Source organism: Carassius carassius, chromosome 14 (genome assembly GCF_963082965.1).
Source record: "Carassius carassius chromosome 14, fCarCar2.1, whole genome shotgun sequence".
NCBI classification, from domain to species: Eukaryota; Metazoa; Chordata; class Actinopteri; order Cypriniformes; family Cyprinidae; genus Carassius; species Carassius carassius.
The window spans coordinates 22,669,791-22,697,789 of NC_081768.1; the positions used below are offsets into that span (position 1 = coordinate 22,669,791).

At 39.2% G+C, this 27,999-nt stretch overlaps 1 protein-coding gene across 1 annotated transcript; it reads left to right on the top strand.

Annotated features, from left to right (window-relative positions):
• Nucleotides 1-3: 3 nt before the first annotated feature.
• On the top strand, nt 4-27,999 carry LOC132157370 (cGMP-dependent protein kinase 2). Its single transcript, XM_059566704.1, has 19 exons — nt 4-74; nt 1,344-1,873; nt 3,616-3,782; nt 3,929-4,042; nt 5,154-5,259; nt 5,603-5,666; nt 5,779-5,856; nt 8,602-8,696; nt 9,093-9,161; nt 10,453-10,551; nt 10,628-10,778; nt 11,049-11,188; nt 21,038-21,127; nt 21,267-21,408; nt 23,938-24,101; nt 24,831-24,953; nt 25,743-25,805; nt 27,109-27,175; nt 27,321-27,999. Exons 2-19 carry the CDS (start codon nt 1,386-1,388, stop codon nt 27,414-27,416), a joined length of 2,316 nt encoding a protein of 771 aa, XP_059422687.1. The 5' UTR covers nt 4-74; nt 1,344-1,385; the 3' UTR covers nt 27,417-27,999.

Here is a 27,999-nt window from a genome sequence, read left to right on the forward strand (position 1 = left end):
AGATGTGAAGCACCGGGCTTCGGATTTATCCACAAATAAACAGCAGTGAAAACTGCATTACACACTGACAGGTGGTGAGTACATTTTGCTTGTCTGCTGCGTTTAATTTCGTTTAATATCAAATTTGCTGATAATTTACGCTATTGCATGTAATTAAGAGGCTATAGAGTTCACAATCTTAAATGACAATCTAGTTGTTAATCAAATGTTGATGCTCGAAGTCTCTGTGAATTTGATTTTGAATGGTAATATTTCAATTACTCGGGTCAAAGAGTTATTTATCTGATATTCATAGTCAATAATGTTGCTTTTTTGTTAATATCACATTTTTATTGTCAGATGTGTTTTAAGTGTTACAGTTTATTAATTATAACATTAATTAAACTATCTTTATTAAAATATGTGGCTATACTTTCCCTGGACAATAATTATTGGCCATGTCTATATATATGCAGTCAAACCAAAACATTTTTTTTTATAGCCTATTTAATTTTTGATATATATCTATGTATGTACACACACACACACACACACACACACACACACACACACACACACACACCTCTACATATATATATAAATATATATATATATATATATATATATATATATATATATATATATATATGTGTGTGTGTGTGGGGGGGGGGGGGGGTATTAGTGGGTGCACAAGACTATAATTTATTTATTTAAGTCAGGATAGCAAAATAAAGTAAACTGTGACATATACCCCAAAAATTCTTCATACAGTGGACTGCCAACGAAATGGACAAAGATTTGCTGTAATATTATTCAGACACTTTGACCTGACCTTTTTTTGCTTAAGTGTTTTAGTTATTATTTTTTTATTTATTTAATTGCTAATGTAACCTTTTTACACCGCAGACTGAACAAAATGAAGCACTGCTTGGTTATTGGTTGACCTAAATTGGTATCATGTGATTGTGTACTTAAATGTAACAGCTGACAGCTATTGAACCTAATTCATTACATACCTTTCTATCAAAGTTATGTGACAATACCAAGATTAATTTATTAGTTCTTGTTGCATGTTATCACTATTTTCTAAACTATAGCGAATAAACTGTGATAATGTGTGAAAGGTGTCTGAATACATTTTGGTTGACACTTCTAAATAAAACTTTTAAAGAAAACGTATTTATAATTTTCTTAATTTTCTTTATGATTTTAATGTTATTTAGTAATGTTTCATTTTACAAATACATTTTATGCCATTTTAATTAGAAGCATGATTAAAACCATTTTTGAAAGCAACATATCTATCGTTCATAACGAGACTGAATGCACATTCCCTGTCTAGATATTTCATCTTCTGATTGCAGTGGCCAACCAGTGAACACATTAAAAAGCCCAAAGGCTTCTCTATGGTTCCTAGTCACTCTCTGATCATGGGGAACGGTTCGATCAAAGCCCCTCGGCTAGAGGAGACCTGCCTGTCCTCCGGTATAAAAGAGGCCCCTCTATGGGAGTCTGTGGAGCCCCTGAAGATGAGGATCGCCCATCTGGAGGACGAGCTGGCACGGAGAGACCAGGAGCTCCGTGCGCAGGAGAAGCGCTTACAGAGCCTTCAAAGGGAGCTAGAGACAAAAGTTTCCCAGATCGATAAGCTCCAGGATGCCATCGGGTATAACAGTCTCGGACGCTCGCCGCCGGCACCGCTGAGGCACAGCCGCAGACTGCTGAGCGTCATCAACCAGGGCTCCACGCGCTTCCACAGAGTGGCTGTGGAGGTGCATCGACGCCTCAAAGCCAAGGAGGGCGTTTCAGCCGAACCCACATCGAGGCACTTCTGTCGTGACCACAGGGTCCCTCACATCTCCACAGAGAAACAGCGCCTCCGCAAAGACTCTCGGTGAGTGTGCTGACACTGATTGCACCACTGGATTGTTTGTTTCATTATGGAGTCACTGGAGTACTGACTCTCCTGGAAGGTGGAGACAGGAGTAAGGTTTAGCCAAGCCTTTGTAGTGTCTCCAAGCCCAGAGCAGGCATGAAAGCCTGGATTACCATAACACACTCCGGAGGGGATGGAGTGGCTCAAGAGAACACAAAGGGCGGGCCATTTGTATGCATGGACAGGAATCATTACTGTTTTAATTAGACACGCTCTTGCGCTACAAATCTCCAGCACTAATTCATTCATAAGATCCATTTTAGGTCAGTGACAAGACTGTCCTGTTTCAGATGTGATAATGAGAATCAAGCTGTAGTGTAATACCGAAGACGAAAAATTGTCTGAATTAATTAAAATTCATTACACATGTTTGCACATTTGTACATTATAAAGATCATTTCAAACTCGTGGAACACGAAAGGAGAATTTGTGAAAAATGTACATGTTATTCTTTTTCGGTTCATTGTGATTACTCCAAAAAACGCTAGTTATATTGCAAAAGTAGCCTATATGAATTGTGTGCTTTATTTCAAGTCAGAAAATAGCTTTGTATGAGGAATAGGGCAAAATTTGATAAGAATTAATGGTAACACTGGTAACACTTTACAAGAAGGTCCATTAATTCACTACATTAATTATCACTACATAACTATTATTAGCATGTAATAATCTTAGTTAATGTTATTTTCAGCATTTAATGCATTATTAAAATCACAAGTCAATTAATGCACTATGAACAAACAATGAACAACTGTATTTTTAATAACTAACATTAACAAAACTCAATAAATAGTGTATTAAATTAATTGTTCATTGTTTATTTATGTGAGTTAATACATTAACTAATGTTAACAAATGACACCTTATTGTAAAGTGTTACTGAATTAATAAAGTGAAGGAATCATTAATATAATAATTCAGAAGATTTTCTTACTGATTGTCTTTAGAAATGCAATCAAATATGTTGCCATGTAATCTTTAGACATTAGTGCACTAGGTCTGAATTAATTTATTTGAGCTGATTTCAGTTTCAGTCTGTTCCTCACACAGAACTTCAGAACACTTGAAAGGTGAAGCATCATATGAACTATTTTATGTAGATTATGTAGATTATCTTGACAGCTGTGGTTACCATGATGAACTGTAATTATACGAAAATTTCTTATTTTGTTTTACACAGGGAAAATAAAAGCTTGATTAAGTAGTGAAATACATTTTTGAATGAACCATTTATTTAACTTGGTATATTAAGTTTTATATTAATTTAAATTTAAATTTACTTTAATTTAAACACCTCTTTTGAAGATTGTACCATAAAGATGTTTTGGTATCTTTAATTCATCAGTGTATTAAAGGCAGTCTGAAGTGTTGTGAGAGGAGAATGATTCATTATTCACCACCTCCACTTCACTCAACACTGATGAACCATGCCTTGAAGAAAGCCTCATCTAATTAAAGTGTGTCTTTGTGTCTTATAAAAAGAGATTTTAAGAGTTAACTCAGTTGCTCAAACACTCATGACCTTATTCCAACAAAGTGTTTATATAAATAGCAACCAAACAAGCATTTCCATATATATTTCTAAAATATATACATACAATTTTTGAGACTAGACTTCAAGAAAGCCACGTTATGCTTCAGTTCTTTGAAAGTGTTGGGGTTTTGCATTCTCCAAACCGTTTTTCCTTCTTTTCCTGTAGCACTAAGAAACTGATCAATGAAGCCATCATGAACAATGACTTTCTGAAGAAGCTGGAGCCTCAGCACACCCGAGAGATGGTGGACTGCATGTACGAGAAGATCTACACTGCTGAGCAGCTGGTTATTCAGGAGGGAGAGCCGGGGAACTACCTCTACGTGCTTGCTGGTAAACTCCAGATGTTATTGATAACTGCTCCTCATCCTCACATACTTTCTACACAAATCTACATGTTTCAGTGATAACACTGGAATAATGTTCTGGACTCTTGCTCTGTTCTGCCCATTGGAGCTCATTTGATTCTCTGTGTCCAGAGGGTTTATTAGAGGTCATCCAAAATGGAAAGCTCCTGGGTCAGATGCGTCCTGGGACGGCTTTTGGAGAGTTGGCCATTCTCTATAACTGTAAAAGAACAGCCACAGTCAAAGGTGTGTGTGTGTGTGTGTGTGTGTGTGTGTGTGTGTGTGTGTGTGTGTGTGTGTGTGTGTGTGTGTGTGTGTGTGTGTGTGTGTGTGTGTTGCTCAGTTTTGGGGAAAGTTACTTTCAAATGTAATGCATTACAATAATGTGTTACTCCATAAAAAAGTAATTAATTGTGTTGCTTAGTTTTTATGGAAAGTACTGCATTATGTTACTTTCGCATTACTTTTTGTCAACTGAGTTGGGCTTGCTTAGTTATTTTTAATAACAGGAATTGCCTCTGGCTCTGCAATAGACCCATTTCTCCCAATTTCTCTCAACATGGCAAAAGGTGTCAGTGAATAAATAAGAAAACAAACTAATTTGAAAAGGGATTTAGATTGTACATTTAAAAGTAATGGATTACTTTACTAGTTACTTGGAAAAGTATTCTGATTACATAACTGGCATTACTTATAATGTGGATGGTGTATTTTTGTGTTTAAACTAAGTGCAGGTAAATAAAATGCATTCTGTCTTCTTTTACTCACCTTCATTTCCTTCCAAACCTGATTCTATTTTTATTTTAACAAACAAACAATTTCACTGTACGGACACTTGAAGGCATTTGGCATTTTGGTAAAACTCTGCTTTGAAAACCAGGCAAAATATGAAACATCATACAGATGTGCCATGCAGACTGTTTGTGTTACAATGCCACTGAGATACTGGATAACAAGCTGCTGTAGATAATGATGCTGATACATAACAATGAGATTGGAATATGTTGACTTCAGGTAAATTTTGAAATGTTTTGCCATTGAGATGACAGGGAAACAAATGGCCCCATTATCCTGATTGAACCATAATTAAATCAGTATTTATTACTTTTCAATGAGCTGGCTTTGCTTCTGTTAAATAAAAACAGTTGGGTGCATTTTTTAAAAATAGTGTTCTCCTGTTTACTAAGCACTGCAAGTCCAAAGCATTACATTTGGATGCAGTCTGCAACATATTGGGTTATAGCCAACATGACCTTTTTTGTTCTGTTATTGTTGACCCACTTTTATTGTAGATTTTGGATTCGTGTCATAGTCATAGATTTGTGAAGTGGAACTGATGGTGATTGTGTTTCATTAGCTGTGACCCAGTCCCACATCTGGGCTCTGGACCGGCAAATGTTTCAGACTATCATGATGAGATCCACTCAGGCCAGACATGAGGAGTACTTCAGCTTCCTGCGCAGGTACATTCATGTCACTAACATTTGTGGATGTTTATCAGTCATCAGCTTCACACACACACACACGAATACACAAGTCTCTTCTTGGCTGTTTCTATGCACATTCCTTTCTGAAAGCATTGGATTAGATTGATGTGGATTCAGCATCATGTTTTTCACTGGGTATTGTGGATCTACCACTAATGTCTATCAGTGCAGCATAAATTGATGCTGTGACTCAACTGTTAAAATAATATTGGTTGGTTCAAGTGTTGTTTCGTGTACACCTGTCAACATAATGTTTATGGATTTGATTGCATGCTGTTTTCCTTTAATGCTAATTAAACATTGTTACACTGTTTTTTAGTGTGTCATTATTGAAAGATTTGCCAGAGGAGAAACTTGCCAAAATCATTGACTGTCTTGAAGTTGTAAGTTTGCAGCATTTTACTGTGTCTACAGTGCTGCCATCTGTTGGTAATGCATGTTTATTTATAATATGAAAAATAACCAGATCATATTAATGTTTCAATCTTTTTATAGGAGTATTTTGACAAAGGGGAGTACATTATTCGCGAGGGCGAGGAAGGAAATACTTTCTTCATCATAGCTAAAGGAGAGGTTTGTATTACTGCATTAAAGGGTTAGTTCACTCAAAAATCAAAATTATGTCATTAATGACTCACCCTCATGTCGTTTCAAACCCGTAAGACCTCCGTTTATCTTCGGAACACAGTTTAAGATATTTAGGATTTAGTCCGAGAGCTCTCAGTCCCTCCATTGAAACTGTGTGTACGGTATACTGTCCATGTCCAGAAAGGTAATAAAAACATCATCAAAGTAGTCCATGTGACATCAGAGGGTCCGTTAGAATTTTTTGAAGCATCGAAAATACACTTTGGTCCAAAAATAGCAAAAACTAAGACTTTATTTATTTATTCAGTCTTCTCTTCCTTGTCTGCTGTGAGCGAGTTCAAAACACTGTATTATAGTGATATCCGGTTCGCGAACGAATCACTAGATGTAACCGGATCTTCTTGAACCAGTTCACCAAATCGAACTGAATCGTTTGAAACGGTTCGCGTGTCCAATAAGCATTAATCCACAAATGACTTAAGCTGTTAACTTTTTTAATGTGGCTGACACTCCCTCTGAGTTAAAACAAACCAATATCCCGGAGTAATTCATTTACTCAAAAAGTACACTGACTGAACTGCTGTGAAGAGAGAACTGAAGATGAACACCGAGCCGAGTCAGATAACGAACAAAAAATTTACTCGTTCTCGAGTCAAGAACCGGTTGCATCGGTTTTCGGATCACAAGTAGTGATGGGAAGTTCGGTTCTTTTCTGTGAAACGGTTCTTCCAGACAGTTCGATTCAATAAACCGGTTGAAGAAAACAGTTCACCGGTTATTTTGCGCTCTGCGTAATGACATCATTGGCGATGAATGCCCTTGATTCAAGCCTTCGGTTTACCTGGGCTCATAACATTAGCACAGAATCAGTTCAGAATCAATCACCAAAAGAATCAGTTCGGTTCAGACGCTCTGTGTGTCAGTCTGCTTCACACTGAATCACACATGCACAGTATCATCAGCTCCTCGGTTCACGAATCGGACGCGTCTGACAGAAACGGTTCTTGACTCGTGAACGAGTCATTATCTGGCTCGGCGCGGTGTTCATCTTCAGTTCTCTCTTCACAGCAGTTCAGTCAGTGTACTGTTTGAGTAAATGAATTACTCTGGGTTTGTTTGAACTCAGAGGGAGTGTCAGTCACATTAAAAAAATTAACAGCTTAAGTCATTTGTGGATTAATGCATATTGGAGACGCGAACCGTTTCAAACGATTCAGTTCGATTTGGTGAACTGGTTCAAGAAGATCCGGTTACATCTAGTGATTCGTTCGCGAACCGGATATCACTATAATACAGTGTTTTGAACTCGCTCACAGCAGACAAGGAAGAGAAGACTGAATAAATAAATAAAGTCATAGTTTTTGCTATTTTTGGACCAAAGTGTATTTTCGATGCTTCAAAAAATTCTAACTGACCCTCTGATGTCACATGGACTACTTTGATGATGTTTTTCTTACCTTTCTGGACATGGACAGTATACCGTACACACAGTTTCAATGGAGGGACTGAGAGCTCTCGGACTAAATCTAAAATATCTTAAACTGTGTTCCCATGTGTCTCATGGGTTTGGAACGACATGAGGGTGTCATTAATGACATAATTTAGATTTTTGGGTGAACTAACCCTTTAAGGGTACAACAGGGCTAAAGGCACATCTAATTAGCAGCTATCAATATATATTCGTCAATAAAAAGGAGAAACCAAAAGATGTACGCAATGTAAACAAAGCAGCGCTTGCTTAACATTTTGAATTTCAGTTATGTTGATAACTTTCTTAATTTTAAGTGACTTTGTTGTTATGAAAATATTCGCATGTTGGAATGTTTGGGTAAGATTGAGTAGGAAAAAATATATCATAAAAGTTTTTGTTTTGTTTAGAAATCGTAAATGTATGAGCTAGCACGCAGTATTGACTCAAATACTTAAGTACTTTAAGTAATATGTTTCGCAAGTTAATGCTTGTTTGAAACAATCACTTCAGCAAAGTTTGTACTATTTCCTTTTTATTCTGATAAATAAGATAATTTATTTTTCTGTAATTGATTTAATTTTTTTTGAAAGAAACTGAAAACTAGAGACCAAAAACAACTTTGTGTCAAAATATGTTTGCAAATTTTATTTGTTTCTTATTTGCTACGTAAATCTATAATATTTTTTTCAAAATGTTAGATAGTATATCAAATTAGCACAGAATCAATTTTGCATTGTTTCCTGTGATTGCATCAAGTATCAGCCATCATACATTGTTGTGCCATCTAGTGGTTTGGAGGAAAATAATATAAAATGCTCCACCTGGTGTACCTTTAGCCCTGTTGTACCCTACAACTATATGTAATCTTTAAAATATTTTTGTAACATTTCAGACTATCTGTTCAGACTGCAGTCTGCTTTGCCTACATGAATATTTCTCTAGGAGTGAGCATACATTGTGCTTCAGTGGTAGTCTGTGGCAAAAACCTGTACCACTGATTTTAAGATCGATGTTAACTGGATAAAAGAGTCGCTTCACTGGTAAACTGCTACTTGCATGGAAAATGCATTTTTAGAAATTAGAAATTGAGGTGCCAATCCATACTTTTAGAAAATCCTGGCTTTTATATATGATGATAGGGAGCTTTCTGATGAGTTGGACAGTTACAGTTGAGATGACGGTGAAATTAGTCAGTCAATAAGGATGTGTAGTAAGATTTTGTGTGTGTGTGTGTGTGTGTGTGTGTGTGTTTTTTACAGGTGTTGGTAACACAGACTACAGAAGGATTTTCCGAACCACAAGAGATTAAGATTCTTGGTGTGGGTGATTACTTTGGGGAAAAGGCTCTCATAAGGTTTGGAGACAGTTTTGTTTCAAAGTGCTTTTAACAATAGTGAACACAACTAACAATGACTCCTTTGTGATTGTGGACTTCCTGTAGGCCAGGAAAAAGATTAATTGCCTATTTGTAGGCGTGGATGTTCCAGTCATCTGGAAAGATATTAATTTTCATTGTAGCACTGTTGAAGAGCACACTCAGTACTGAAATAACCACAGAGACGCTCACACACTTTTTTTTCATAGTGTGTTTTGTCATTTAGATTAATTTCAAGCTCAGATGAAGTGCTCTCGATGAGGAAAGAGCAAATGAGGATGTTTTTCAGGATGTTTTCAGTCACTGTTATATATATATATATAAATCTCCAAAGTGGCACAACATCGTTATATATTCCTTATAATTCTATTTCAGTGAGGATGTCCGCTCAGCTAATATCATTGCAAAGGAAAATGGCACACAGTGTTTGGTGGTGGATAGAGAGTAAGTGTTGATTCTTTTACACTAACATCTAGGTTTGTGACCATATATGACCACAAAAGTAATTTTTTAAGGGTCCTTTTTTTTTAAATTGATTGATTGATTTGACTACATGCTATTTGAAAATCTGGAACCTCAGGGAGTAAAAAATCTAAATATTGAGAAAATCACCTTTAATGTTGTCCAAATGAAGTTCTTAGCAATGCATATTTCTAATCTAAAATTAAGTTTTGATATATTTTGATATATATTTTGACATGAAACACAATCTTTACTTAATATCCCAATGATTTTTGGCATAAGAGAAAAATAGATAATTTTGACCCATAAAATGTATTTGCTGGCTATTTTTCTTCATTATTATTTTACTTTCTTTTATGTAAAGCACTTTGAATTACCATTGTGTACGAAATGTGCTATATAAATAAACTTGCCTTGCCTTGCCTTGCCTTACTACAAATATACTTTTGCTACTTATGACTGGTTTTGTGATCCAGGGTCACATATCATAATTTCAGCTGTCAAGTGTCAATTCTTATTCCACAGGGGGGAAAAAGTATATGCTATTAAAAATACAGTATATTTTAAAATATTATTAGAAATAAATTAAATAAAAACATTGTCATGAAGCCTTCAGGTATTAATCAATTAAGTACATATTATTTCAGATTTTTAAAAATAATTATAAAGTAATATTTCAATAATAATAAAAAAAAATGAATTGCAAGAAACAGAACAAATAACAATGAAAGAGACTTACAAAATCAAGTTGGAAAAATGCAAAAGAAATCAACTGTAAGATAAAATAACCTTTTGTGTTTTTTTATTTTTTTATTTTAACATTTATTTATTTATGCAGTTCATTTGATTTAAATTATTTATTTATTAAAAAAATACAGTGAAGATTGGACATGCAACTAATAAATATATAACTTCAAATTTATAATTATACATCTATTTATTTTATACCTGTTTACAGCATTAGTCTACAAAAATCGTTGACCTAGGTTTATATATATATAGAGAGATAGAGAGAGAGAGAGAGAGACTACTGTTACATTTGACATACAATATGCAACATACACTGAAAAAATGGTGTAGGATTTATTTTGAAACAATTCTCCCTCAGAATTTTTTGTAAATTATATAAATTATTACAAAGAAAGGGCAAGTAACACTATGGCAAAATCCAATAATGTGTTTTATTTCCAACTTTAAAAACTAAATGTTACAGTATACTGATATTCTACCCAAGACCAAAAAGGTTAACTCACTGTCTTCTGTTCTTCAACAGTAACTTTAATCAGATGGTGGGGACGTATGAGGAGCTGCAGGCCTATCTGAGGGAGTATGTGGAGCAGCTCTCTCTGAGTGACGAGAGGAGGAACGCAGTGTAAGAACACACACAGCAAAACCAACACAACTACTCCAGTCCTGTATGTGACAGTCAAGTTATCATTTCCCCACAGACCTCAGTCGCCTCTTTACGAACGCTCTCCAGAGGCAGCAGAGCTCAGGAGGCTGAAGGAGAAGGCGGCTGGTTTGTCCAGTTACTCCTTCCTGAAAGAACTGCAAGTGGTGGCCACACTAGGCATGGGAGGCTTTGGACGAGTGGAGCTGGTTAGATTTAATTTTTACAGTTTACATCCCTTCGCGAACCCCAGTATTTTCATTCTGTTTGTATTTTTAAATCAATATAGTACAAGATTCTATCATTCAAATCAATGTCATAAACAATTAAGATCAAAAGTAATCTAAAAGTAAACAAAAAGTAGTCAGATTATATTACCTAAAATGTGTAATGTAACAGTTTTCATTCAGTAATACAATAATGCCAACAACCACTTAAGTATGTTTTATATTGTTTATTACATGCATTTTCTGTCTTAGGTGAAGCCTAAAAATTCTGATGATACAGCGTTTGCTTTAAAGTGTATTAAGAAAAAGCACATTGTGGACACCAGGCAGCAAGAGCACATCTATTCAGAAAAGGACATCCTCCAACAGACCAATTCAAACTTTATTATCAGGTCAGTTAAATGAGCATGTCTTTCCTCATATTGACATACATTAATAGGAGAATGCAAACTTACAGAAAAAATAACACAATTTAGATGAATCCTCAAGAGTGATAAAGGCCTTTACTTAGATTGGGCTCGACAACAATCTCAAGTTCCCCCCTGAAGACCTCTAACTTAATTAATTTGTTAATCAATAGCCAGACCACAGGGCTGATGGAAGAAACTGTAGGTAAATAGACTGGTTCAAAATTTGCTGTTTGTTAATTAGGGTCTGATGAATGAACTTGTGTCTTGATTAGACTTGTTTATTAGATAAAGTTGTGTCAATTATGATAAGACCTTCCGGTGTTTTGGAAGCTGGGAACTTTGATATTTACTTTAGTCACTGTGACTATGACTACAGACACTATTTATAGCCATCATCATAACTGTATACAGAAAATAGCCAAACAGAAATTGGGCTTGACTTTGATTATTTCTTCATACATGGGTCAATGACATGATGTTCATCTTTGTCTAGATTTATTCATTTATTTAAAAATACATAAAACATGCAGTTCGTACATACAATTACATACATATACACTCAGTGTTGGGGAGTAACTGGTTGCATATAATGGAATTTAAACGTAATTTAATTACAAAATAAATGTAACTGTAATCTGTTAAAGTTATAGTTAATGATTATAATAACTATATAGAAAATTTTAATGATTACAAAGGGGTTTAGATCAGAATACACACATACAGGTTTGATTTATTTCTTTCCAAAATTGCATTGACTGCTATAAAATATGAAACACCAATGTTTCAGGAATTTAGGACACAGGTTTATTTGATAACTTTTTTTCCTATTTAGGTTTGTGTATGCTTTATTTATTTTTTATATTAACTGTCCAAGGCATTTTTAGATACTAGTGTCTCCTGTCAGAGCTATGCAAATATTATCTTGTTAAGATTTTAAATCTGTATTTAATCTCAGATCGATCTCAAAGTAAAAAGAGGTGCTAAAGTAAAAAAAAAAAAAATTTTGGTGGCTGGCTGTGCTTTAAAATTAAATTATTATAATCTTAATTCAAGTGAAGAAGGATAGGGACGACATGTGGGGTCTCACTTGGGAGGCCAGTCATCTCTGAGTTTAAGAGAAAATGCCAATGAAAATTAGCTAGTGGATTTTGCATACCTGAGCCAATCTCCATGCCTACGGGTATAAATAGGCGACAGGTTCATCCACTCTTCAGGTTTTATGCTGAGGAGCCGAGAACGTGCCCCGGCAACAGCAAATGGTTCAAGGTTGTGGCATGGGGACTTATCCTTCCATCAGGGAATGAGGTTTTTGTACGTAACCGAGACGTTCCCTATCTGTCGGTCACTACGAATTATGTCGAACAACATATGGGGTCCATGGAAAATGACACAACCTGAACACTATCACAACCCTGTGCTCCGGCAATTGTCGACAAGCCGAGGCCGTTCACAAAAGCTACGCTTAAGGTCGTAACCTTCCCAAAGCCCCAGTGCAAAATCACTGACTTTGGTACAGAAGGGGACCAAAAGGGTGAGTACATCACTGCTGGAGAGGGCTATGCTGCTGTTCCGTCCACAAAAGATTTTGGAAGGGATTTCAACCTTTAGTGAAAGATTGCTTAAAATATTTCCTATTTGTTCTTTCAGCTTGGCAGACAGTGGGGAAGTGAGCCTAGGAGGAGCCTGTATTGAGGATTGAGGAAGTGACATGTCTCTTATAAACTGTCTCTGGTTTTATTGGGTAATCCAAAATCAAAATCCAAAAACAGGCAAAAGGTCATAACCAGAAACATCCGTCCAAAAACAAAACAAACAGGAACAAGAAACAAGAATCTAGAACCACAAGGGAACGCGAGGAAACTAGGTGACGGAAGGTAAGGACTCCATGAAACAAACAGAAACAGACTGGTTTAAATAGGCAGGGTAATGTCTATGAAGTGAAGACACCTGAGTGCAATTAACACGAGTGCAATTTCTGTGATGAAAGGACAAGGCCTTGTGGGAATTGTAGTGCCTGCGGTGAGGTGCCTATGGGGAAGTGAGACCACTAGTGGAGACCCAGGGAAACACAGAACAGACACCGTGACATTACCCCCTCCTCTACGGAGCAGCTACCAGATGCTCCACCCGAACATAAGAACAACCCTAGGAACACAGAGACCAAGACGGAGCTGGACCGGCGGAGGACCAGGGGGAGGGACGGAGGGCCAGGTAATAGAGGGAAACAGAGACAGGAAATGCAAAAAACAAGAAGACCAGCACAGTCGTACGGTCGAGACATAAGCCCACCAGGGCGGCGCAGAAGACCACCACAGTGGGATCAATGACACAGGAGAGCAAGTCTGGTTAGGCAAGTCTGAAACAGAGAACATGAACAGGTTAAGGGTGGCCTCAGTGGCCACGACAGTATAAGTTGAGCGCTCAGAGAGTTCAGCTGAGATGTGACGAGGCTCTGGTAGTTCAGCAGAGACATGGAGAGACTCTGGTAGTTCCGCAGAGACATGGAGAGACTCTGGTAGTCAAGCAGAGACGTGGAGAGACTCTGGTAGTTCAGCAGAGATGTGAAGAGATTACGAGGTAGATCCGTGGTGTTTAAACTGGACTCAGGAAGATCAATGGTGACTTGACTCTGCTCATGAAGATCAGTGGTGACTTGCCTTTGCTCATGAAGATAGTCGGTGACTTGATCTTGACCATGAAGAACACTGGTGACTTGACTTTGCCCATGAAGAACACTGGTGACTTGACTTTGCCCATTAAGATCATTGGTGACTTGACTTTGCCCTTGAAGATCACCGGTGACTTGACTTGACTTCTGAGGTCTAACTGTGGTAGTGCTTAACTCATGAGTGTCAATGGTGACTTGACCTGACTCTGGAGTGTCAATGGTGACTTGACCTGACTCTTGAGTGTCAACGGTGACCTGACCCGACTCTGGAGTGTCAACGGCGACCTGACCCAACTCTGGAGGGTCAACGGTGACCTGACCTGACTCTGGAGGTTCAACGGGAACCTGACCCGACTCTGGAGGGTCAACAGGAACCTGACTCGACTCTGGAGGGTCAACGGGAACCTGACTCGACTCTGGAGGGTCAACGGGAACCTGACTTGACTCTGGAAGGTCAACGGGAACCTGACTCGACTCTGGAGGGTCAACGGGAACCTGACTCAACTCTGGAGGGTCAACTGTGGCTGTCATCTTGTGCAGAGGCGCTGGGCTTGCGGCCATCTTGCGCAGTGGCGCTGGGCTGGCGGCCATTTTGCGCCGTGGCGATGGGCTGGTGACCACCTTGTGCTGTGGCGCTGGGCTGGCGGCCATATTGTGCAGTGGTGCTGGGCTGGTGGTCCTCCTGTCTGTAGACCCCGGTCTAGAGCCAACCATCCCACCGGGAGAGACAGGTGTGGCTGGGGTATCCCACGGAGACCGATGTTGTAGGTACAAAATGAACCCCTAAAAATCAAAGGCGTCCAGCTGATCCATTTCCCTTTCTGGCACCGGGTTATCCAGACCGGCGTTGAAAAGGTCTTTCAGGGCCGCATCATTCCACCCGCCAGGGTCCAGAACACTTTTGCCACACCACCCACCTCATTCCCCTCTTGACGGAGTGGTGGTTAATTTGAGGAATTTCGCCCTCCGCTCCTCCACACTGGCTGGGGAACGGACACGAAGTCCCACACCGCTGGATCTAGACATGATGGAGTCCTTCTGTAATGATCGGGAACACAGGAGACGAGAGTTCCAAGAGCAGTGTGAGTTTTATTGGGTAATCCAAAATCAAAATCCAAAAACAGGCAAAAGGTCATAACCAGAAACTTCCGTCCAAAAACAAAACAAACACAGTATGAAACAGCGACAGTGCTGTCCGTGCAGACCAACACGTGCTTGTCTAGCAACAGTGGCCCAAACTGCCGTAAAGCCAGATGCACTGCCAGCAACTCCAGACAGTTGATGTGCCAAAGCAGTCGAGGTCCTGTCCAGGACCCTGAAGCTGCCTCCACGTTGCACGTCACGCCCCTGCCCATGTTGGAGGCATCTGTCCTGCTGGGACACTTGTTTTAAGGGCACCCCGGCCTGTAGAAAGGCAGGGTCCGACCAGGGGCTGAATAGGCGGCGACACATCGGTGTGATGGTGACACGATGTGTACTGCAGCGTCATGGCCATTTTGGGATTCAGAAGTGTAACCAGTGCTGAAGTGGTCTCATATGAAGCAATCTGACTGCAGCTGTGGATGCCATATGCCCCAGGAGCCACTGAAAATTTTCAGTGGTACCACTGTCTTGCCTCTGAAGGAACTAGGGCAGTTCAGCACCAGCTGGGCACGCTCGCTGGTTAGACGCGCCATCATATTCAAAGAGTCTAACTCCATACCAAGATAAGAGATTCTCTGCACAAGGGAGAGGTCCCTGTGATTGCACAACTCATCTCGGGACCGGGCCACCCGAACATAAGAACAACCCTAGGAACACAGAGACCAAGACGGAGCTGGACCGGCGGAGGACCAGGGGGAGGGACGGAGGGCCAGGTAATAGAGGGAAACAGAGACAGGAAATGCAAAAAACAAGAAGACCAGCACAGTCGTACGGTCGAGACATAAGCCCACCAGGGCGGCGCAGAAGACCATCACAGTGGGATCAATGACACAGGAGAGCAAGTCTGGTTAGGCAAGTCTGAAACAGAGAACATGAACAGGTTAAGGGTGGCCTCAGTGGCCACGACAGTATAAGTTGAGCGCTCAGAGAGTTCAGCTGAGATGTGACGAGGCTCTGGTAGTTCAGCAGAGACATGGAGAGACTCTGGTAGTTCCGCAGAGACATGGAGAGACTCTGGTAGTCAAGCAGAGACGTGGAGAGACTCTGGTAGTTCAGCAGAGATGTGAAGAGATTACGAGGTAGATCCGTGGTGTTTAAACTGGACTCAGGAAGATCAATGGTGACTTGACTCTGCTCATGAAGATCAGTGGTGACTTGCCTTTGCTCATGAAGATAGTCGGTGACTTGATCTTGACCATGAAGAACACTGGTGACTTGACTTTGCCCATGAAGAACACTGGTGACTTGACTTTGCCCATTAAGATCATTGGTGACTTGACTTTGCCCTTGAAGATCACCGGTGACTTGACTTGACTTCTGAGGTCTAACTGTGGTAGTGCTTAACTCATGAGTGTCAATGGTGACTTGACCTGACTCTGGAGTGTCAATGGTGACTTGACCTGACTCTTGAGTGTCAACGGTGACCTGACCCGACTCTGGAGTGTCAACGGCGACCTGACCCAACTCTGGAGGGTCAACGGTGACCTGACCTGACTCTGGAGGTTCAACGGGAACCTGACCCGACTCTGGAGGGTCAACGGGAACCTGACTCGACTCTGGAGGGTCAACGGGAACCTGACTCGACTCTGGAGGGTCAACGGGAACCTGACTTGACTCTGGAAGGTCAACGGGAACCTGACTCGACTCTGGAGGGTCAACGGGAACCTGACTCAACTCTGGAGGGTCAACTGTGGCTGTCATCTTGTGCAGAGGCGCTGGGCTTGCGGCCATCTTGCGCAGTGGCGCTGGGCTGGCGGCCATTTTGCGCCGTGGCGATGGGCTGGTGACCACCTTGTGCTGTGGCGCTGGGCTGGCGGCCATATTGTGCAGTGGTGCTGGGCTGGTGGTCCTCCTGTCTGTAGACCCCGGTCTAGAGCCAACCATCCCACCGGGAGAGACAGGTGTGGCTGGGGTATCCCACGGAGACCGATGTTGTAGGTACAAAATGAACCCCTAAAAATCAAAGGCGTCCAGCTGATCCATTTCCCTTTCTGGCACCGGGTTATCCAGACCGGCGTTGAAAAGGTCTTTCAGGGCCGCATCATTCCACCCGCCAGGGTCCAGAACACTTTTGCCACACCACCCACCTCATTCCCCTCTTGACGGAGTGGTGGTTAATTTGAGGAATTTCGCCCTCCGCTCCTCCACACTGGCTGGGGAACGGACACGAAGTCCCACACCGCTGGATCTAGACATGATGGAGTCCTTCTGTAATGATCGGGAACACAGGAGACGAGAGTTCCAAGAGCAGTGTGAGTTTTATTGGGTAATCCAAAATCAAAATCCAAAAACAGGCAAAAGGTCATAACCAGAAACTTCCGTCCAAAAACAAAACAAACACAGTATGAAACAGCGACAGTGCTGTCCGTGCAGACCAACACGTGCTTGTCTAGCAACAGTGGCCCAAACTGCCGTAAAGCCAGATGCACTGCCAGCAACTCCAGACAGTTGATGTGCCAAAGCAGTCGAGGTCCTGTCCAGGACCCTGAAGCTGCCTCCACGTTGCACGTCACGCCCCTGCCCATGTTGGAGGCATCTGTCCTGCTGGGACACTTGTTTTAAGGGCACCCCGGCCTGTAGAAAGGCAGGGTCCGACCAGGGGCTGAATAGGCGGCGACACATCGGTGTGATGGTGACACGATGTGTACTGCAGCGTCATGGCCATTTTGGGATTCAGAAGTGTAACCAGTGCTGAAGTGGTCTCATATGAAGCAATCTGACTGCAGCTGTGGATGCCATATGCCCCAGGAGCCACTGAAAATTTTCAGTGGTACCACTGTCTTGCCTCTGAAGGAACTAGGGCAGTTCAGCACCAGCTGGGCACGCTCGCTGGTTAGACGCGCCATCATATTCAAAGAGTCTAACTCCATACCAAGATAAGAGATTCTCTGCACAAGGGAGAGGTCCCTGTGATTGCACAACTCATCTCGGGACCGGGCCATGATTAGCCAATCATCATTGAGGAGCCTGATGCCCACTTCCCAAAGTGGGGCAAGGGCGCCCTCTTCGACCTTCGTAAAGACATGAGGGGACAGGGAGAGCTTGACCCTCGAACGCAAACCACCATCATTGCTGCAGGGACACCAATGTACTGCGCCATCACACCGACCAGGAACAGCTCTCCACAAACACAAAGATGAAATTGCTTTGTAGCGAATATATACCATCGACTACTTGGCTCCAAAGCAAAAATCTGAAGAGTGGATGCACCTGTCGCCTATTAATACTCGTAGGCACGGGCTCAGATGTGCAAAATTCACTAGCCAATTTTCATTGGTGTTTTCTCTTAAACTCAGAGATGATTGGCCTCCCAAGTGAGACCCCACATGTCTACCTATGCATTATTCAATGCAAGTGTAGTTCAGGTTTTAAAATGTGGTAGAATTTTAGCCTAATGATACATCCATCCAAAAAGGTAATGATATTTATGAATTAATTATTCATGATATTTGCCAAAATTACACCACATGGCCATTTTAGAACCATTAAAAATAAACTTTTGTTGGAAATGGTAAATGGTAGACCTCATTTCTAAGAACTTGGCACATGTTTAAAACTTGATTTTTAAAAGATTTGTGCTTTCCTTTATCTTGGACACTTTTGTCACGGTATAGGAGCTACTGTGTGTGCTTAATGCATTAAATCTGCACTTAATCTAACTGTTGAAATGTCCACAATGAAACAGAAATTTGTTGTTTAGCAGAAACTTTTATTCAGAGTGACTGGAGGCCACAGTGGTGTTTGAACTCAGCAACATTATACTGTAGTTTCTGATGCATTCCTACCCACATGGTAAAAACCTATGTAAACATATGTTTCTATATAGGTTTTCATATAGGTTTTTAATATATGTTACATATATAAAATTGGCCGTTTTCCTATATTATATGTACATATATGTACATATATGCACACATATATATGTACACATATATGTACATATATGCACACATATATTTACACATATATGTACACATATATATGTGCATACATATACCTATATAGGTACATATGTGCACGTATATATGCACCTATATGTTCACCTATAATAGTAAAATTAAAATCCATAGCTGCTAGGCAACATAAATAAAAGTCCAAAATGTAGAAATATACATTATTTATTTACTCAAGATCAATCAAATAGTACAAAACAAAAAATATAGTACAAGAACAAAAATAAGACAAAAAAACCTGCTAGGCAACATAAATAAAAGTCCAAAATATAGAAATGTACGTTATGTATTTACAAGAACAATCAAATAGTACAAGAACAAAAATAAGACAAAAAAACTGAAAAAAAAAAAAAAATTATCTTTATTATTCTTTGAAGGTCTGTCATGGCGCACCTCATCATCCTCCTCCTCCTCCGCCGCCTCCTCTTCCTCTTCCTCTTCCTCTTCCTTCCTGCACTATCCAATGACGTTTGATAGGGTGTCCGATATTTTTATTTTTTCCTTCTTTTTTTTCGGCGCACAAATTTTTTAGCGGATAGGCATTTTCGTCCACACGGATCTTGCGTTTTGGAAGAGTGAAACCGATGTTTTGAAACCAGGTCCCAGAGTGGATATATTTGAAAACGCCGCCTTTGCGTTTCGTCTGGACGGCGAATCCGTACATTTTCTGAAAATATGACGTCATCAGCCATGTCTCCCCCTAGTCAAACACCACTACATCACGTAACAGCAACAAAAACATGAACAAACACTGAACGATTGTATTTTTTATTAACTAACATTAACAAGGATTTATAAATGTATTGTTCCATGTTCGTTTGTGTACCACGCACAAGGTTTATCAGCAAATCCATGTCTTCTTCTCCGTTTAAAGTGTATCTTTGTGGCAGAATTACAGTGCCACATGCTGGTCTGGCATGTATACTACATCGGTTTCGTGTGGACGCGGATATTTCTTGAGACGAGGGAATAAAAGATTGGGGTCCGTCTCCGTGTGGACGGGGCCGAAGAAGTAACGGGTACTTACGGTTATGGATAGAAATGTAGCGGAGTAAAGAGTACAATATTTGCCTCTCAAATGTACTTGAGTAAAGTCATGAGTACTCCCCAAAAATGATACTCGGGTAAAGTACAAAACCCCTTAAAATTGTACTTAAGTACTGTACTCAAGTAAATGTACTCTGTTACTGTCCGGCTCTGTATATCATGTTAATATATATTGCCATAGTTAAATTCCATAAAATGCCAATTACATGTGATACCAATTTCACGTGTTCGCACATACATAAGTTCTTGCAAAATTTTTTTCATTAATTCTTAGTTTTGACATGAACTAGGCATCATGTATGACGGTCAAAAATGAGATATGAGCTACAAAATGACCAGATTCTGCCATTAACTATATAGAAGACATATCTTGTATGTATAGGGCTTATACAGTATGTGGATATGAAGAAGCAATACAGGATACCTATATTTCCTGTATATGCACATATATGCACCTCAATTTTGCCTATATGTGGCATATATACGCATATATGCAGTATATATACGCATGTAAGCAGCATATATGTGCATATATGCAGCATATATATTATCAAATATGTGCATATATGCGCATATACACTGCATATAGGTTTCATATATGCGCATATATCCACATATAGGTTCTTTCCATGTGGGTACACACTTTAATAACATCACAGTTTGGTGGAGCAGACTGAGTCATACAAGAAATCCAAGAAGGACTGAATTTCCAGAGCTTAGGACACACTAGACATTTGCCTTACATCTGTCACAGTGGTCCAGTGCCATTGTGCTTTTCATCTGTATCAGAAAAAGGGGCTTCTGCTTTGCATGTTGCTAGGAAACTCCCCGGGGAATTTCAATCCATGCTTATATTCCTGTCTGATTGTGTGCTCTGCCTCATTTTATTGCCTCTCTGGCATTTGTGGATGAAAAGGTAGGAGTTCTCGATAAAAACAAGTATTGAGAAATGCTAAGGAGACGCTCTGTTTCTCAGAATGCAAATAATCGAGTGTATCAGGCTGCCCTTGTGTGTTTCAGGTTGTTCCGCACATTCCGGGATGATAAGTATGTTTACATGCTGCTTGAGGTTTGCCTGGGAGGAGAGCTGTGGAGCGTGTTGAGGGACATGTGAGTGTAGGTTGTTTTGACACATACTACAGCTCACTGTCTTTGATAATCATGCAGATGTATTACTGGTTATGGCTGAATGATTCATAGTATCTCAACTGCTAATAGAGGTAGAATACCTTGTTTTGGTTTCATTTAGGAGTTGTTTTGATGAGCCCACTGCCCGCTTCTGTACCGGATGTGTGCTGGAAGCTTTCGATTACCTGCACGGCAAAGGCATCGTGTACCGAGACCTGAAGCCGGAGAATCTTCTTCTGGATGGGGAAGGCTATGTAAAAATGGTAATTTCACTGTACATATACTAATGAATACCATGGTAAAAGGTCCAAACGTCTGAGGCCCCATTAAACAAAATTAAATAAATGTTAGGGTAAAACAGTTATGATGAATAAGAACATGAATAAGAGTTATTTCAGATTTTAACTATTTCTAGGCCTCAAAGCCAGTGGTTTACAGCTGTTTTGACTCAAATCCCCTTTGTCTTAGATGATACTTAAAGAAATAGTTTACCCAATATTAAAATTTGCTGAAAATGTACTCATCCTGTTGACATTCAAGGTGTAGATGATTTTGTTTGTTTATGGGAACAGATTTGGAGAAATATATCATTACATCACTTGATCACCAATGGATCCTCTGCAGTGTATGGGTGCCATTAAAAACATCACAATACAAAATAAATTAGTAGTAAACAAATCCATGATCAATACATTGTAAATTTAGCCAATGTTCATTTTTAAGATTATGTTGATATTACTGCATTTAAATAATTTTAACACTTATTAGGGCTTATTAGGACTTATTATTTTGTAACTGATCATGTGACTTTTTGTACTTCTATTGAAGTACAAGATGCTCAATGGATCATTCTCAAATCATGCTAGAGAATATGATCATGAACATTTTATAAATAAACTTCTCATGCAGATATGATACAATGGTTTGTTATTTTCAGAATGAAAAGAATACTAAATATACATATATATTTTAACAGGGGTCTGAGACTTTTGGACCTCACTATATACAACCCGAATTCCGGAAAAGTTGGGACGTTTTTTAAATTTTAATAAAATGAAAACTAAAGGAATTTCAAATCACATGAGCCAATATTTTATTCACAATAGAACATAGATAACGTAGCAAATGTTTAAACTGAGAAATATTACACTTTTATCCACTTAATTAGCTCATTTAAAATTTAATGCCTGCTACAGGTCTCAAAAAAGTTGGCACGGGGGGCAACAAATGGCTAAAAAAGCAAGCAGTTTTGAAAAGATTCAGCTAGTGATTAATTGTTAATTGATATCAGGTCTGTAACATGATTAGCTATAAAAGCTTTGTCTTAGAGAAGCAGAGTCTCTCAGAAGTAAAGATGGGCAGAGGCTCTCCAATCTGTGAAAGACTGCGTAAAAAAATTGTGGAAAACTTTAAAAACAATGTTCCTCAACGTCAAATTGCAAAGGCTTTGCAAATCTCATCATCTACAGTGCATAACATCATCAAAAGATTCAGAGAAACTGGAGAAATCTCTGTGCGTAAGGGACAAGGCCGGAGACCTTTATTGGATGCCCGTGGTCTTCGGGCACTCAGACGACACTGCATCACTCATCGGCATGATTGTGTCAATGACATTACTAAATGGGCCCAGGAATACTTTCAGAAACCACTGTCGGTAAACACAATCCGCCGTGCCATCAGCAGATGCCAACTAAAGCTCTATCATGCAAAAAGGAAGCCATGTGTGAACATGGTCCAGAAGCGCCGTCGTGTCCTGTGGGCCAAGGCTCATTTAAAATGGACTATTTCAAAGTGGAATAGTGTTTTATGGTCAGACGAGTCCAAATTTGACATTCTTGTTGGAAATCACGGACGCTGTGTCCTCCGGGCTAAAGAGGAGGGAGACCTTCCAGCATGTTATCAGCGTTCAGTTCAAAAGCCAGCATCTCTGATGGTATGGTGGTGCATAAGTGCATACGGTATGGGCAGCTTGCATGTTTTGGAAGGCTCTGTGGATGCTGAAAGGTATATAAAGGTTTTAGAGCAACATATGCTTCCCTCCAAACAACGTCTATTTCAGGGAAGGCCTTGTTTATTTCAGCAGGACAATGCAAAACCACATACTGCAGCTATAACAACAGCATGGCTTCGTCGTAGAAGAGTCCGGGTGCTAACCTGGCCTGCCTGCAGTCCAGATCTTTCACCTATAGAGAACATTTGGCGCATCATTAAACAAAAAATACGTCAAAGACAACCACGAACTCTTCAGCAGCTGGAAATCTATATAAGGCAAGAATGGGACCAAATTCCAACAGCAAAACTCCAGCAACTCATAGCCTCAATGCCCAGACGTCTTCAAACTGTTTTGAAAAGAAAAGGAGATGCTACACCATGGTAAACATGCCCCGTCCCAACTATTTTGAGACCTGTAGCAGAAATCAAAATTGAAATGAGCTCATTTTGTGCATAAAATTGTAAACTTTCTCAGTTTAAACATTTGCTATGTTATCTATGTTCTATTGTGAATAAAATATTGGCTCATGTGATTTGAAAGTCTTTTAGTTTTCATTTTATTCAAATTTAAAAAACGTCCCAACTTTTCCGGAATTCGGGTTGTATATGTATGTGTGTGTGTGTGTGTTTGTGTGTGTGTGTGTGTGTATGTGTGTGTGTGTGTGTGTATGGAGTCAGAAACATGGTAAATTTTTAGTCTCACACTGAGCATTCTTATTATTTGCTCTGTTTTATTTTATTCATTTTGTTTTATTATTTTTATGATTATAATTTTTTTTATTTTATTTTATTTTTTTCAGACTGATTTTGGCTTTGCCAAAAAGATCGGACTAGGTAAGAAGACTTGGACGTTCTGTGGCACTCCTGAATATGTGGCTCCTGAGGTCATCATGAATAAGGGTCATGACTTTGGAGCTGACTGCTGGTCCTTGGGCATCCTCATCTTTGAACTCCTGATTGGCAGGTAAACACTGGTTTCAACGCATCCGTTTCATGCTTCCACAGGCCTGCATTTGTAGGTCAAATTCCCAAACAATGGAAACACTGGCCCAGTGGTGATTTTAAAGCAACTTCTTTTTCAACTAATGCAGTAAGTTTGGGACAGATGTACCATTTACACAAGCAATGGCAAGTGTTCTGTTTGGTTCCACTAGTGATGCAGAAATTTTACACTTCACCTTTAAAGAGCACAGATTTCCCAGACATGAATTGGCATGGCCTTCCCTGTGCTTCTGCCAAAACGCTCTGCACTACGTTCAACATCCGTTTTGTAAAAGGCAGGGCTCTCTCGACAAGAGCAAACAGTCCTCTAGTGTGAGATTAGCAGTCATGGCTCTCCCAGTGAACTCCATTGCTTCAAGCTTCAGACAGCATCACCATAGCAACAGAGTGTAGAGGATGGGACTACGTAATAACAGGCTGGACAAAATCATCATGATGTAATGCCACAGGATTTTTACATCTCTTCAGTCTTAATGATACTCTGTTAGCTGTGTTCATTTACTGCATAAATTACCATTCTTATGCATGTTTGCTTTATGTATTCCTGTGACATTGTTATTGTATGTTTTAGTAACTCCACTTGAAATATACCAAGTGAAATGTACCATGTTTAGGTACTGACTGCTGTATGGTTTCATTTTCAAATAAATTGATGGCGTTTGAAATATAATATGTCCCACACGACTGTCAGCCCTCCATTCACAGGCTCTGATCCAATCAGGATCTACACCATGGTTCTTCATGGGATAGAGAAGGTGGACTTTCCCAAGAGGATCAGCAAGCGTCCAGAGGATCTCATACGGAGACTTTGCAAGTAGGTTTCTCATATTCTGAGAGCTATTTTTTAAACTCATCACAAATATACAGCAGGTAAACAATAACAATAAAAAATACATTAATTAAGCATTAAAATAATCATAAAAATACACAACACAAATATGTCCATTTTTAATTAATTTGAACTTTTCAATATTAATAAGTACACTTACTGAGGAAACAATATATTTTTAAAGAATATACACTATATATTTTTTTTCTGAAACACTTTACTCGCATGTTATTTACAAATTAAATGAAAATATAGTGTAATTTTAACATGTGCAGTTTTATGTTTTTTCATAATTACTTTAAATTAAAAAACTATTAATTACTGTAAACTAATTACTGTTGTCTTTAAAATATGGTTATAATGTGTTAGTCACTAGTGTACTTTAAAGCTTGACAAAATATTATGAAAAAAATACAAATTGATTTGATATGACATTTTTATGGAGTATTTCACAAAGATATTTATAATACACATCACCGATTGTCCTTTTTGTCCAATTAAATAAATTATTTCTGTTGTTTGTGGAATTGTATTATAGGATTGTCAGCTTAAAGGATGCCTACAGTATGGTGCTGCCTTAGAATTTCACCGAAAGATTATGTATTTTAAACTGTACTCTTGTTTGGAGTGTGCTGCCTATGTTTTGGAGCAAAGTCTCTCTCATCCTTGTGTACCTGTCAATGTATGTTTATGCATTTATTGATGTGTCTTTTCAACTTGCTTGGCCTGTATAAGAACAGTCAGATACTCACTCGTCTCCCTCACTGTCTCCAGGCTCAATCCAGCAGAACGGCTTGGGAATAAAAAGAATGGCATCATTGACATCAAGAAACACAAGTAGGTCAACAAATATCAATTGCTCAAAAATCATTTATTCATTCTTGATACAACCTTTGTAAAGTACGATTTTAAAAAGAGTGCTTATTACGGACATCTCTCTCTTAATTGCAGGTTAATGACAATCAAATAAATGTGTATTAAAGTTTAAATTGATATAAAATGCTGAGAGCTTTTTAGACCCACTTAAAAAGACTTAAGTACATCTTAAGTACACCTTTATATGTGTACTATATCCAGCAATCCTGCCCATAAATCTTGTTAATATAATACCTTTATTTGTCTCACTGTACACTGCAGCGCATACACAGTCATATTCCCATGTAAGTGTTTCATTTATGTGTATTAACATTAGACCCACCTGGGAGTAAACTGATGCGCTGATCCATGTGTCTGATCACGGGTAGTGTATTGTTGAGTCTGTTCTGCTGCAGGCCTGTCTGTCCCCTCCTTTGTATGTCACAGCACAATGGGTAGCTGAGCCAGCCTGCCAAATTAGCCAAACTGCATTCACAGGGGGAGCAATTAGTGTCCAAAATGAGAGACACAGCTGTTGCAATCTTCCACAGAGCAGTGAAGCCGCAGACAGCAAGGTGAAGCGCTGGGCCCATCCTCTAACAGTCATGGGAGGGATAGAGCCTAAAATGCATGTGGACTGATGATGCCCACTGTTCAAATCACAATCAACTGGGAGTTATCACACTTATTATTTTACTAGCATTCTGTGTTTGCACTGAGACACTGTTTTGTTTATATTCATTATGCTTATTCTTATCAAGCAGGGTAAGTGATTCAGGTAACATACGCACAAAGCGCACAAGAGCTCAACATAATTTGTATGTCACTAAATTATGTTCAGAGCATTATGCAAATGAAGGCGCATGCTCTTTATACAGACATGAATATGCATGTTCAGGTAACAATGTGTCGTCAGATGAGTGAGATCTGAGATTTACACTATCGTAAGTTTGGGGTCAGATTTTATTTTAATATGAATACTTTTAGTATTCACTTTTAGCTGCATGAAATTAATCAAAAGTGACAGTAGACATAATATTAAAAAAATATTCGAATTATGCTTTGCAGTGGCGTAAAAGTGTCCCGTTCAGTTCTAAAGGTCAGAGAGATGGTGGAAATGGGCAAAAAAAAAAATTTAAATTCTAACTTTAAAAGTAGACAATGTGCAATGTACCCTTGAAACATTTTCTCACTGGAAGGAAAGTGATGGATGAGGCTGAAGACACGAGTGGATGTTGAGTCACTGTGCTGGGGAGGTTTACTTTGTACCTTTGTTTTCTCGCAGGTGGTTTCAAGGCTTTAACTGGGAAGGACTGAGACGACGGAAGCTGGTGTCTCCTCTGAGGAGAGAGGTGAAGCATAGATTCGACAGATTTTATAATTTATATTTATAATGTATGTATGTAATGTATAATGTTTTTACATTTGTCACATTGTGTAAGAAACTTAAGCCTGTTCTCCTACACTTGTGGGATTCTCCTCTGTTCATTTTTGCAGCTCAAAGGACCTCTGGATCACAGTCATTTCGACATGTTTCCCCCTGAGCTTGAAGAGCCCCCAGATGAATTCTCTGGCTGGGATAAAGATTTCTGAAAATGAGCTGTTTCTAAGAAAAAGCTGATTTCTCAAAGAAGACCTGATATAAAGTGTTGGTGGACAGTGTCTGGAGGACAAGTCTCAGTATTATCTCAGTGTGCTTTCTGAAGCATTGTGCAACTGACTGACTTGTTCAGATGGACAGGAATCAGGTTTAAAAGCCAAGTTTTAAGTTAAAGAAGACAAAGTGAAAGGTTATTTCAGTGATATTTCATTATAAGTGGATCAATAAATCACTTATGCCTTAAATCTGTGTGTTAAACCTTAAACATGTCTTTAAGTCTCTGACATATATTCATTTTGTACTCACTCAGTATTCCTGAGAGTTTTGTCTTTGGTTATGCTGTAACATAACAACACTGAATGCCATCCTGATCATTATAGAATCAGCCATTTCTGTCTTTTTCACCTTGGTAATTTGGTTTAGAGTTGGACATGGCTTAAGATATGATTTCAAGAGAGAAAGGGAAATTGCCATAATCATGAAGGCCATTTATTTAGTTAAAGTTTATTATATTCTTGATCTCTGTTTTTGCTGGTGTCAAGCAAAAATGCAATGTAATGCTAATTTAATAACAAC